This window comes from Centruroides vittatus, unplaced genomic scaffold (assembly GCF_030686945.1).
Source record: "Centruroides vittatus isolate TY-2023 unplaced genomic scaffold, ASM3068694v2 contig_1112, whole genome shotgun sequence".
In the NCBI taxonomy this organism is placed as follows: Eukaryota; Metazoa; Arthropoda; class Arachnida; order Scorpiones; family Buthidae; genus Centruroides; species Centruroides vittatus.
This window is the reverse complement of record NW_027120714.1, coordinates 1,289,153-1,303,660: the sequence shown is the minus strand read 5'-3', so window position 1 is coordinate 1,303,660 and position 14,508 is coordinate 1,289,153. Positions and strand designations below refer to the sequence as shown.

The following is a 14,508-nucleotide window of genomic DNA, read 5'->3' as shown; positions in this document are numbered from 1 at the left end:
GTCCCCAATTGAGTCAGATAATCAATGCTCTACTGTATTGTGAAAAATGAACTGAATGATGGATTAAGGTGTTCTGTCAAAGTATAAATATAAAATTTAAAAATGTCTTTTTTTCCTCTGCTTAAAACTTGTATTAGACAGAGGGGGGAAACCTGTTTTCCCTCTGTCATAACATCTTAATTCATCCTTTTATTTCATTTTTTATATTCTGTATTTTGAAAATATGTTCTTTTCATTTGTAGTTTAAATTATGTTCTTTTCCGGTCAGTTTTTCCACTCAAAGAAGTTTGATCGATCAAGGGAAAATGTTTGCTAAGATTTTCAATTTTTTAACTTGTATTCATTAATTAAATTTTTATTTTCTATAACATTGGCTTAAGTAAACATTTATCTGTTTAGGCTGGTGAACATTGCAGTAAGATGCGGTCTGCAACTTAATAGAATGCTTTATATTATAGTTTGTTTGTATGAATATTTCTGGTTTAATAAATTTTATAATTGATATTGGTATAGAACAGGCCTGGCCAACCCAAATTGTTTCGTGGGCCACTTTGATCATGTGTAACATTACGGTGGGCCACAATTTAGGCAAACATGCTTTTAAAAAAGTAAAACAAATACAAAATGAATAAGATTTTATTGTTATACCAAGAGTTCGTACTTGCACTTGCGCATTATAACAATGACATATGCAAATTTTCATTTATTTAATTATTTTGGTATACACATAATGGGAAACAAACGTTTTAATAGATATATATATCGCTTAGCGGGCGACACAATTTAATGTGACGGGCCGCGGGTTGGCCAGGCCTGGTATAGAATGAATGAAATTTTAACACATTTTTAATTTTATTATGTTTACTGCATATTCCAGAATAGTTTCAATAGATTGTCTTACATTCTCTTCTTATTAATGTTTCTTGCTAATAATTCTGATTTTCTGTTGAGTTTAAATTTACTTTATTTTTGGAGTTTTTTTTAAAAATAATCTTCTGGTGATACGGATTTTTTAGGACTATAATTGTGTAATTTATAACTTACGTTAATATAACTGTATTTATATTTGTAATTATATGGACCAATAAACATTGGCTTGACTAGACTAGAGAATCTGTGAATTGCCACTTAAATAGTACATTTGAAAGCAATTTGTATATTCAGCATTTTTAAATAGGGATGGCTCCAGAATTTGTAGTAGTTATTTTTGTTTGAAAATTCTTAATTCTGAGTTGCATTTTCATCAAATAAATCTTGTAAAATTTTTATAAAATATTTATTTTTATAAATAGCAAAAAAGATAATCACATATGATTATAATTTTTTTAATAATAGATGATTTTTTTCAGGTGGCCAGCAATGTGTATTCACGGTGATAAATCACAGCCTGAAAGAGATTGGGTTCTAAATGGTAAAATGTTTTTCCATATTTAAGTTGAGTCATTATAACCTGTTAAGTTAATGTTGAAGAACTAATAATTTTTTGTAATTTACTGGAAATGTCTTAGAATGAAAGCCAAGTTTTTATAAAGTATTATTTGTTTTTATTATTTTATACACAGTCAGTTATAAATTATGGGTATGTTAATATTCTGACAACTAAACTAGTAAAACGGCTACAGCTTTTTTAATTGTCATTGTGATTTTTTTATCCTCTCAAACAGGAATAGAATCATAATTTTTTTAAGAGTAAAAATGCTCCAAAACAGATTGCAATGCTGTATTGTTGTTGATGTAATAACATAAGTAATGTTGCTTTTTTTTTTTTTTTTACAAACTTCATATTCCTCCAGTTATACTTTTATCTTTATCTTTCCTGTCTCATGAGCTATTGTAATTTCCTGCATGTAATCTGTAGTGAATCTGCCGAAAACTTTAAACCAAAATAAAAATTGTTGCATAACTTACTACACTGACTGCCTAACTGTCTCGCACTTTTCAAGTTGCTGTTGAAACGTGTTTCTAATCAGTTTATAAAACATTGTCTCAAATATTCCATTTTCTCCCTCATTTCTTTTGTTCTTTTTCCATTAGTAATTTAATGTAGATGTAATTAAAAAATATAAATGAAACAGCAAAAATAAAATACCAAGACAGAACTGCTGAAATTGTGTCGGGCCAACCAATGGGATGGTGAAATTTTGTTTTGTGTGTTCAGTAACTGTTGGGTAAACACCAGACAAAAACTAATGTTACTACTGTCTTTTAACTTGAAAACTGTTTAATAGTAATATAAATTGTATATTTGAATGTTATTTTAATTAATATGAAATGATTTTTAAACTATAGAGTTTAGAACATGAAAGAAATATATCAAAATGGTAATGATAATTTGAATCTGTTGACATAATGACAGAAAATAATGAATGATGATGTGTGTAAACAAGATGAGACATAATGTAGTCAAGCTAGGGGTATCATTCTAAATATATATAATTATTTTAGTTAAAATACACTTTACTGTTATAAAAAGAGCAAAAGTTTATTGTTAGCATTATAATTATTGAGCCACGTGTTTTAATCATCAATGAAACTGACTTACCATGTATCAAAAATTATTTTTAGAAGTTACCTTTCATTGGATAGACTACAAATATATGGTGATAAGTATATGCTAAAATGAAGTTGAAAAAAATTTTTAATGCTGACAATATCCATTGTATGTTTGATGTTTGAACTACCTGGGGTTGAGATAGTTGGCCGGTGTGGCTCTTGATTTTATTCATTACTATATTAGATAGTGGAGTGAATTAGTGGTAAATAAAGCAATTGTCATTAATATCATTGTTATAGATTTTACTTGAAAAATTGTACATACATTGAGATAAGTTTGAGAGTCAATTGCTTAGCTCTTATTCACCAAAGAGAAATAAAATGTACTAAAATCTATGGTTGGCTTTTAAGTAATTCTCTTGAAAGTCATTATGTAGAAAGGGGGAAGTTACTGGAAATTTATCAGCTTCAACATACATGGACAGTCAAAAAGTATCTGTAATTGTGGTAAAACACTGTTAATAGTAGGACATGTAGAAATGCTTACGTAATCATCTTTAAAGTAGGAGCCTTCAGCAGGCACACACTTGCACCATGAAATTGATGGAAGCACTGTTAGAAGGTTTTTTCAGAATATTTAGGAGTTTTGCTGTTGCATTCAATTTGATGTCCTCTGTGGTTGCAAAATGTATCCCCTCAAGACCCATTTTTAATGTAGGGAACAACCAAAATAGGAAAATGAATAGTTTTCAATTTCTCTGTTTATAAGTTATTAGAAATAGAAGAAATCAACTTTCAAAACTGTAAAGCAACATGAAAAATATATCAGAATGATGCTAGTTAATTTACTGATGCAATCTGATTTTGAGAAAAAATTCTTTTTGTACAGTACATCTGCATCAAACATACAAAAAGAATTTATTTTGTAACAATTTTGTACGACAATGGCAGATGCAATGATGCAGACCTCAGTTAATAATAAAGTTGTATTAAATTAATTTGTAATTCTACTTAGTTTTTTTTGTTTGTTACAAATCTCTTAATAATAAAAAAAATAAGCATTATTTTTATAATTATTATATATACTGTTTATTTACCGATTTAATTCAACTACGTATATATAATTTATATTAAAATTATTACAGAATTTCGTACTGGTCGTTCTCCCATATTAGTTGCTACTGATGTAGCAGCACGAGGATTGGGTTAGTATCTTTAATATATTACGTTTTTATTAATTATTATTATTATTACTTTTTATTCTAAAATTCAATTTATAAAGTAAATGTTCAAAATATTTTTGTAACCACTACATTTTTCATAAATCAGGTGCTGGGTGTGGCATGACATGAGAGGGGGACATAATTTAAAACTTAATTTTAATGTATTAACTCTTTAATGCTGGGAATTTAAAGCATTTAATTGATGATCAAATCTTAAAATACTTAGTAAACTTGATTTTCATACAAGAATTTTAGATTCTTTAAAGTATCTTAGAATATCTTTAAAGAATAAAATGAAATGTATTATGAAAGTAAAAATATATTAACAAGCACAAGCGTTTCAAACTTTTTTTTAAATGAATTAATTATATTTTAAGAACAAGCATTGCAATTGTTTAACTGAATAAGAATGTGATGTTTATTTTTGTTTTCTCTTTAAAGAAATAATCTTTAGAATTCAAATATTAGAAAATTCTTTATATTTAATAGTAATTTAATTTTCATTGAATCATTGCTTTATAACTGAAGATTTTGTGAAAAATTGATGTTTTTCTAATGCTAGATTTTTTCTCTAAGCAATTAACAATAATTAAACTTAAAAGCATTTATTATAATATTAAAAGATACTATTTTTTTAGAATAAACTGTATATTAAGATAAATTAGTTGATTAAAAATAAGTAAAATTTTGCGTATTTTGTTCTGTGTATTTGTTAGGTCAAAAACATACACGAGTGTATTAATTTGTTAAAAAAAATTACAGGTTATAATGATTCAAATAATTTTTTTGGGTGAAGTTCTAGTCAGGAATTTCTAGGGCAGTATTCTAAATTTTTCCCACTGTCACCAATTCTTGAAGTTTTGAATATAAAAAGACATTCAAAATTGATTAAAATTAAGAAGAATTAGTACTTTGGTTAAAAGAATTAACTAAAGTATACTGTAGCTACAGATAAAATTTATCTTTATCCTCTTCAAGCGATATCAAAATAATTTGTAAGCTGACAATGATTACGTGAAGGTAGGTATTGGTATTGCATCACTTATTTAATTATACATTGGTGTACATCTCTGGTTAGAAAATTTTGCTTAATTATTTGGAATTCTAATTAATTGAGATTAATTAAGAGTTTAATTGAAGTGAATGAAGTATGATGATATTTTATTAGTGAATAATGATGATAACATTTATTTCTCTTTGAACTTTTTATTTTTTTAAATTTAAAAAAGTGTAGTTGTAATATTCCAATGTAACGGGAGAGAGAAGGATTAGAGTTTTTCTAAATTCTGTCCCTTTTCTCCCTCCTGATAAATTATGTGTCCAGAGGGTCGGCACCTCGTTAGTGCCTTGTCAGGACTGACACCACTGTGTCTTCTTGGACAGACACAGAAACCTTGATGGTCGCAAATTCGGAATTCGCGTGAGCAGTTACATGCGCGGATGGTCGGATCCGGCATGGAGGAGGATTGAGAGTACGGCTTGGAAGCGAATCACTCGGAAACCGTGTTAACCACTAAAATAACTGATTTAATTTAGAGTTTACAAAAAACTGCGAGTTGATTTATATACCTTGGATGCACTAGATTGTAGAGTCTTCCGGATCGACGGGTTGAGTTCATTTGGTGGGGATGGAATCCAGTTGAGGGTTTCCTTTTCTTGGAGTCAGTCGAGGAAGCGATGGCAAACTGGAGGATTTAATAATCCAGGGAGTACGACCGTGTTCACTAAAGAAACACCAGGGAAGAAGTTCCGGGTAGCCTGGATGATGATAAACCTTTTCGGGGCACTTTTGTTGATGCGTTCTCGAACTCTCGACGACAACCCTTTTGTCCTTGAGCCACTCTATTTTATAATTCCAAGTTGCGTTGTCTTTTTTCACCAATAATGAATTATTTTTTTTAGTTTCCAGTGACACATTCCGAGTTCCCTGGGAGAGGAAACGACTCTGGGGGAGAGAGATGCACTCATCCTCCAGTAACAAAAATGGAAAAAGTTTTTTTCTGATATTTAAATAAGTTTTCTTTTGAACATTTTGTCAAATCCAATCTCTCACAGTTACAAAACGAAAATCTGAATTATTTATTTGCCATTAAAGATTTATCATTAAAAATTTGCTAGATTCGTCATGTTCTGACTTGAGAAAAATCAAAGTACTCGACACTGCTTCAATTTTAATAATCTTTTGGAAAATATATAAAATGGGAACACTCAATATCAGTTTCACTTTTAACATGGAGTCAAGGTGTTAAATTTATTCCAATCATCAATTGGTATAATTCTGTAGAAAATTGTTTTTAGGATAAGGTTTGAATAAAATGATTTGTGGTTGGCTATTCTGCCTAATTATTTTCATGCAAAAAGGAAAATAGCTTGAGAGAGGACAGAAAAAGATTCTTTCGAGTAAATTTTAATTTTAATATAAACTTTATTTCATTAAATAATTATAATATTTGTTTTATTTATTGGAAAGCGAACAGATTTAATTCTTTATTCTTCATAATACAGAAAAATTGAAGTGTGAAAATTTAACGTCAAGCATGCTATCAAAATTAATTATTAACGTAACATCATGTTATACAAATTCAATTATAAAATTTCAATTTTCAGTAATGTATAGAAATTTTAAAAATTCAGAAAATATTCAGATGAAAAGCATTAAAGAGTTAAGTAGAATTAATAGTAATTAGTAATAAGTACAAATTAATAATGGTTACATTTTGATTTAAATAAGTTTTTAATTTAATTGACTTTAGATATTCTAATATGAAGCTTTCTTCTCTTTTACAGAGGCACACTGTAATGATTGGCAATAATATAAGTCGTGCCTCTGAACCAGGAAATTTGGGTGATACCATCCTTCCCATGCGGGGTGGTCGACAAATCCACCTCCTGTGGGATCTTGGCCGTGTTCTATGAGGAGATAGCTTGCTTCGTGAGTCCCTCTTTAACAGTAATAAAGCGAAAGTCATGTCATCCCCATCCTTCTCGAACATCCTGTGGGGTTAAAGGGTTTTACCTGTGGTTGGTGCGACTGCTAGGCATAACAGCTGCTTGAGAAAACTTTTGTACGTCTTCGAACTTTTATCTCCAGTTATTGTAACAAAAATAATATCAATGCAGCTGAGGCAATGAGCTTGCAATCAAAGACTGTCGATACGTTCACAACGAGGATTCTGGATAGGTAGGAATAAAAGTTTGGGTTGGGCTCCGCAAGCATCTTGCCTATCTTGCCGTGGCAGCTTGGGGCTCTCAGTATATAAAACTGCTGGAATTTACCTCAAGCCTTGACCATCCACGGTGCTGTGCTGGATTTATTGAAAGAAGTCAACCACAGGTAACTGATTAGTGTCTATTTCTTAATATATTTCATATTTTTCTTTAATTTTTTATTTCATTTTATGGGGAAAAAACAAGTCATTTCAAAATGTTTTGTCATTATATATTTTTAGTAATAAGGAGATTTAAAAAAAACAAATGCATTTAAAGCGTTACCTTGTTTTAAAAAAAATATATAATTTTATTATTTATTATGTAGATGAATTAACTTGTAATGTATAAATACCTTTATACTAAAATTAAAATTTTTAAAGTATGTTTTATTGGTTTGGTTTGAGTTAAACTTTTTAATGTTAACTTTAATTGTCCACTATTATTGAGGCAAATTTGATGACGTTATATGTTGTAAAAGTTTACGAATTACGTTTTGGATTTTTATCATAAAATTACAAAAATATAAAAATTAGGTTTCTATCGTTTATAATAAAAATTCAAAACTACTACAAATTTGCTGAATCAACTAATAATGACTAATTAATATATTCTCAGATATATGTCAATAATTATAATATTTTTATTCTGATGTGTATATACAGTAAAGTATGTTTAGTTTATTAGGCATGCTTGATTTTCTTCCGGTGAAACGGTAGATTTGGTATCGTATGTTAGTTTAAATCTACCGGTTTTAATAAAAATATTAAAATTACAATGTTATGAAACGTTATTTGCCCTATTAAGAATATCTTATATTTGTGAAAAAAGTTAATACTTGACAATCTCTTTGTCCTCCAAATAAATAAGCAATGGTTGTGTGTGTTGTCATACTGATTGTAATGAATATAACAATTATATTTACTTGTACAACCTAATTTCACATCAATCATTTTATGTCCTGCTAGTTTGTGTTCTAACATTATCTTATTTTTTTTTTATAATTCTTTCATCAATTCTTTAACTCTCTAAGTATAAAATCGAAAAGTCTTATTTTTAAAATAAATAAATGAATTCTAAACAACTTTGAAATTTGTGCAGATGTTTAGCATGCACATCCTTATGTTTGTTTATAATTAATGAGTTTATCTTATTCTGTTAATAGTGAGGTTGAGGCCGAAGTTTTAAACATGAAAATGTGTACGTCGGACGTTTGGCGCCACCATCCTGTCGGCCTAGAAGTTTGACAATGGCAGTTGGAAAGTCAGTGGAATCATGCTCGACATTCCAAATGCCATTGTCAAACTTCTAGGCTTACGGGAAAGCGACGCCGAACATCCGACGTACACGTTTTCGTGTTTAAAACTTCGGCCTCAACCTCGCTAATGTTAACATTTGCTGTTGATAATTGTACTCATATAATTCAAAAATCTTTTAGTTTATATATAAATGCCATAACCAAAGTGCTGTAGCACTGAAATGAGATTCTGTTGTCCATCGTTATCTCAGAAATAATATAGTAATGAAAATTAGAGTTTTCAATATACTGTTATATGCGATGATGATACTTCATACAATTTGAATTTCCAAAATTGCATTTTGGTCACCTTTCATACTCTCTAGATATAATTTGATAAGCTGTAATAATTTGTGTAGGTCTTCCATACATTCGATACTATAATTTTAAATAATTAAATCAGAACATTATCAGCATGACTGAACAAATGATGAAAGTATTATTAATTAAGCATCATTAACTATAAAAATTCATAAGATGATGATGATATACAGATCAACAAATTATGTAGTATAATGTAACTATGAATCTTAGCGCTGCATGTTATAAATTAATCAGATTTTCTAATTTTATATACTGAGCCTTTCAAAAAGAATTCTACCGTTTTTAAATTATTGTAATTACGTTAATTGTTATCCGAGAACATTGTACTATACGAGGTCTGTCCTAAAAGTAAGCGTACTGATTTTTTATTTAATGACTGTGCACCTTAACACATCATTAATTGGTATTTTCATGTTGCTAGATATCTTAGCAGCATGTCTAGACCTGTTTCAAGTTGATTGGTTAAGTCAAACGTGCACAATCTCTGTGTAAGATAATGTTTTAACACATCATTATGTTTGAAATGGAGAAAAATCTTGAACAACGTTACACTAGTAAGTTTTGTGTGAAACTGAAGACATCCGCAACTGAGACATTTGCAGATTTAACCAAAGCTTATGGAGATGTCACTTGGTGTGGAGATGTTATGGAGATGTCATCAAGAAACATGGTGTCCATGTGACACAAAGATCCAGGGTAAACACTACGCTTATCAATTTTTTGATAGTCATGGAATTGTGCACAAAGAATTTTTGGTTAATGTTACCTATGGTTCCAAGATGGCGGGTTGTCTCTGATTCCAGCAAATAGAAGAAGGGAAACAGTGGGGACACACGTTCTAACCTAACCTAACCTAACCTAACTAACCTATTCTAACAAATTACCATAATTATTACCAACAAAATTATTAGAATAGGTTAAGTTAGGTTAGAACGTGCGTCTCCACTGTTTCCTTGCTGGAATCAGACGAGCCGCCATCTTGGAACCATAGGTAACATTAACCAAATTTTTACCTTCAGACAGACAGTTAATCAGGCCTTCTACAGAGATGTCTTGGAATTACTTCAAAAATGGGTCAAGCAAATCTGCAGAGACATTGCAGAAGATTGGGTGCTGCACCACGATAGTGCTGTGTGAGCAGGCGCATTATCAATTTGAGTGTTTTTGCCAAATAAAAAATCCCCACACTCCCATAACCTCTCTACAGTCCAGACCTAGCTCTGTGTGACTTCTACCTATTTCCTAAGATAAAATCCAAGTTGAAAGGTCATCAGTGGAAAACATCAAAAAAGTTGCAACTGACAAACTAAACACCCTTATGGAAAATGACTTCATATAGTGCTGCGACCAGTGGAAAAAACTTTGGAACTACTGTGTCACCTTGCAAGGTCATACTTTGAAGGAATTGTTTGTAGTTTGTTTTAACTTTTATATACTTTGAAATAAAAATTCAGTACACTTTTGGGACAAACCTCATATGTTAAAACATTGGATAACTATCCAAGTTTCATATTTGTCCGTTACAATTTCTTATTCTTGCTCCTTGCATCACTTGACATGTATCCCACCAATACTCAAATTCTTCCTACGCTTGCTATAGCACGTCCGTCTGCAGGCAGTTACAATTCTATGGCTCCTGCAGATTACTCACGTTGCACGACGAAGAGTGATTCCAACCTTATAAACTGCAGAATGCAAAATGTCTTCTCTGTCACGAAGTTGCCATTTTTCATTTAGGTTGTTCACTAGAAGTAGTAGATGACGAGGCATTAGAATTCAGGAAGAAGATAAAGTTTGAACGATTACTCCGTTGACTTGCATATGTTGCTTGGTACTTGGATAATAATTATCATTATTACAGTAATTTAAAATGGTAGACCCTGTATATTAAAACATTGCATATGAATAACTGATTTTATGTTAGTTTTTTTTTTAATGAGATATCATTAATATTTTAAGCGCATTTGCTTTGTTTTCATACTATTCTAAGCATTATTAATAGTATAGATAATTAATAATATATTTTATAATTTCATTTTAAATTTTACAATCACTTTGTCAAAAACATTTCACCAGTTTTGACAAAATAGTTGATATTTGTTATGACTACATATCCTAAGTGTAACACTTAGTTTGTTGGCATATATAGGGCCGTCGTCTTATTTCAAAAACAGAAAGACTAGACACATTGAACGATTTTGACGTTTAAGGAAATAATCCTGCCGATTAATGGAAATCAAAGCAGTTGATTAGTTAGGCTTATTGAATAATTTCGTTCTTCGGTTGCTAGATGATCACTCCCTTTACTATCGAATTCCTTATATTTTTATAATAAATAAATATCAATGTGTGTACTACGTGTGCCCTCCAATCATCTTTGCTCGCCCACATTTCGATAGAAATTCAAGATACGGATAAATTTTATAATTGCATGTAAGTAATACTTTTTATGGTTAAGATATTTAAATTATGATAAAAATATTTAACTGTTTCCAATTAAAGTTAATTTGTTTGACTTTTAAATTTCATTTTTTTTCGTCCTAATAACCGGTACTAATGTACTACATTCTCATAAATTAAACTTCTCTGGTATTTTTGTTTATTTGAAGAAATAATCATTAATAAATTCTAGTTTTTCTATTTTAAAATAATTACAGACTGTATCGTTCTGTGCTAATTACTAATTTAATTTAAAGTAGTGCCATATAACTCTCTATCTACCATTACACTAAGTGACAATTGCAACATAAAACATAATTAAAAGAAATGTTTGAAATGATGTTCCTGGTTACTTTGCCAGATACTGATTTTTAAAAAAAAATGCAATTGGCAGATTAGGAATATCATTAAATTTCCTCGCGTTAAATTTAAACTGTTTTGTAAATTGTGTTTTGAAAATATAAAATAAATCTTCAAAATCCGGCAGGATATTTAAGTAACATTTCTGGCTTTTACAAAGTAGCGTCCGTGGAGGGGGGACAAACGGGACACTTGCCCCTCCCCGAGAGCGAGTGAAAAATTCTGCAGATTACAGTCGTAAAAGTGACCAAGATATGTAGCCTTACATCCTCGACAATAGGATGCTTCGATGCGGTACCGTGTTCTATAGTCTACTTGTGAAATAACCCCAATAAATTATAAATTTATTGATGTAATTATGTATTTGTCTGCAAGTTTTGCCCCCTGGAAATGTTCTGCAGATGCCTGCGGTTTGAGGATTTACTTTGGTGGTAGATCCAGTAAAATATAATGTTAAGATACCAAAAATACTATAATGTGCAAGTTAATGTGGTTATTATACAAAAGTTTTATTTTCTGGACTCGTGTAAGTTACTATATTTTGCAATATCCATCATAAATGACACACTGTTCGATACGTTATTAATTTATTTGATCTCGAGTTGAAACTAAAGAGAACCAATTGTAATTTAAGTACTAATTATACGTTTTATGATTAGAAATATATTTAATTCGTCATTAATTAAGTTCCGATAAAAGAAAACCGAATCAATGTTGAACGGTACGAAGTTTGGAGGAAATAATTTTTTTTATTAATAATAATTAAGATGATAAATTTATTACTGCCTTTATTTAAATGTTTTTAATTTTCACTGTTTCTATATTTTAATTTTTTACTCTTTCTGCTTAGTTAAAGATGTATGTAAATAATTAGCCTTTTTTTTTAAATTAACTTTTAGTAATAAGTATTTATTGTTAAACTTATTATTTTTGCATGAAATATTTAGTGAATTAGTACAAAGCAGAATTAGATTATTCAGATTAGGAAACAAGATATCGTAGAGGAAATGTCACGCTTCTTCCGTCTACGGCGTAAGTGCTTATTGTAAGGTATAGAAGGTCTAAGAAATTGACCGCTTTAAGGCCTAAAGCCAGAAGAGAGTTGCTCGTGAAAGAAAGTAAGATAAGTAAAATTAATAAGATCGAAATTTTTTATTAAAGCCATCGGCTTTAGGCCTGCCGGAATACGAATTGGTTTGCTTTTTTTAAACAATTTTTACGATTTAAAGTTATAAACTGTTGTCGGTATTTATAAGCCACGTTTCTTATTAACAAAAACTGTAAGGAAATTTTAATTATCGATGTTTAAATACTTTTTTTATATATTTGGTAAGTTATCATTCTAGGAGAAGTTTTTTTTTATATATGTGTGTATGTAAAATCTTAGTTTTTTTAAAGTAATACCCCATTTTATATGAAATAAAATTTTAAATTAAATATAAAAATAACAGAAGCAATGAAAAAAAAATAAAAATAAACACTTTTTGTATAATTTTAATGTTAATTTTTAAAATGCAGATGTGGACGATATAAAATTTGTGATCAATTTTGATTATCCGGCCTGTTCCGAGGATTACGTGCATCGTATCGGAAGAACAGCGCGCAGCAACAAATCCGGCACTGCCTACACTTTCTTTACGCAAGGAAATATGAAACAGGCCAACGATCTGATTTCCGTACTGAAGGAAGCCAATCAAGTAGTCAATCCGAAATTGTATGAATTAACCGAAATGGCAAGAGGATTATCTGGAGGTAAAGGTATGAAAATTTTAAAGTATTTGCAATTCAAAACAAAAGTGCACCCTGCATTTTGACAAAGCCATATACAGGGTGCGTAGTAAAGTCCTTTTACACTGATGTAAATGAGCAACACCTAACGTACAATAGAAAGACACAAGAAAACGAGAAACACACACATCTGAAATGAAAGAGAACAAAGGGTGAACACTTGAAAAATATACATTTTATTGTCTGTGCCGGATGTGCATTTCATACTTTCTATTCATGCTATTTCTGTACGCAGGAACGTCTTTTCGTACCAAATCGGTCATGCTCGACGACTTCATAATTGACTTTTTTAGATTGTGCATCATTTTTGAGATAGGAGTGCTTTATCACTGAGGTGCTGTGAGTCTTGTCTTGTAGTGTGTAGTTCCTTTACTGTAACTATACATAATGCTCACATCCATAACTGTCTTTGTTTGCCAGTTATGTGGGTATATAAAAACTTTATTCTGCACCCTGTCTATTTTTGCCATTCCTTTTTGAAATCCATTAATGGTAATTTTTTGCCAGATATTTCTCTTTTGTTCCATTCTCCTTAGTTAACATACTGATATAGGATATAGGAACTTGTATGTGTTAGTTTATATAAACTGAGTATAATTTCTGAAATAATAATTCTAATTAAAATTATTAAATATATAAATAGGGTAGGGTCTTTATTGTCTTATCTGAACAGGAACAATAGCAGACAAGTAATAAAGTACAGGATGTCCATAAATTACTGTGCAGGGGGAAAAGTTTAAAGTTTTAATAAAAGTGTAATTTTATATTATGATATTACAGTTTCTTCCACAGCAAATGTGGGAAATGTTCTCCAAAGGCTCCAAAATCCATACAGAGGTCCAGAGACCTAGCGGGCCAGATTCTGCAAGAGATTATGCTGTTGGCAAAGAAGTCTTCCAGGAACTGGAATATCTGCGAGTAGTAATGCCATATATTGCAAAGTGTGAGAACTCCGAAATAACCTCATTCCACATTCAGGATGGAAATGTGAAAGAAAGATCGGGAAAATCTTTCTCTAAAGAGTCTCAACACTGGTTAGGATAAATTTAACCGCATCCTAACTCGCAATATTGACTTTTTTGAGTGGGAAGAACATGTTAAACCCCCCTGAAAATTCCAGCTAATTTTTAAGTTAAATAGTTGATAACCTGGGATGCATTGGGACTGTGGGCCGACAATGGAGTTAGGCACTAATCGAATCAAATGATGATAATTTAAGGATAAATTATTAATAAGGGATGACCAAAACTATTATACAAATGTGATTAAATATTAACTGTACAAAAAATATCATATAGAAATAAATCACTAAATTACAAATGATTCTAAAAAGAAAATAAGATGAATGACAATCTATTTCCTAATGCCTTTCTGGGG

The 14,508-nt window shown here is 30.3% G+C and overlaps 1 protein-coding gene across 3 annotated transcripts in view; it reads left to right on the top strand.

Annotated features, from left to right (window-relative positions):
* Positions 1–14,508, top strand: part of LOC136976884 (uncharacterized) — a 41,393-nt gene that overhangs the window by 23,212 nt on the left and 3,673 nt on the right. Inside the window, exons 11-14 of one of the 3 annotated variants that reach the window (XR_010881000.1) lie at positions 1,350–1,411; positions 3,639–3,698; positions 6,504–7,050; positions 12,862–12,999. Coding sequence is in view for 2 of the 3 variants with exons in the window: in XM_067272260.1 (XP_067128361.1) it covers positions 1,350–1,411; positions 3,639–3,698; positions 12,862–13,101 (362 nt within the window). In the remaining variant the exon portion in view is untranslated. Of the gene's footprint in view, positions 1–1,349; positions 1,412–3,638; positions 3,699–6,503; positions 7,051–12,861; positions 13,102–14,508 lie in introns of those variants that run through there. The other 2 variants (XM_067272266.1, XM_067272260.1) reach the window with 2 other exon arrangements.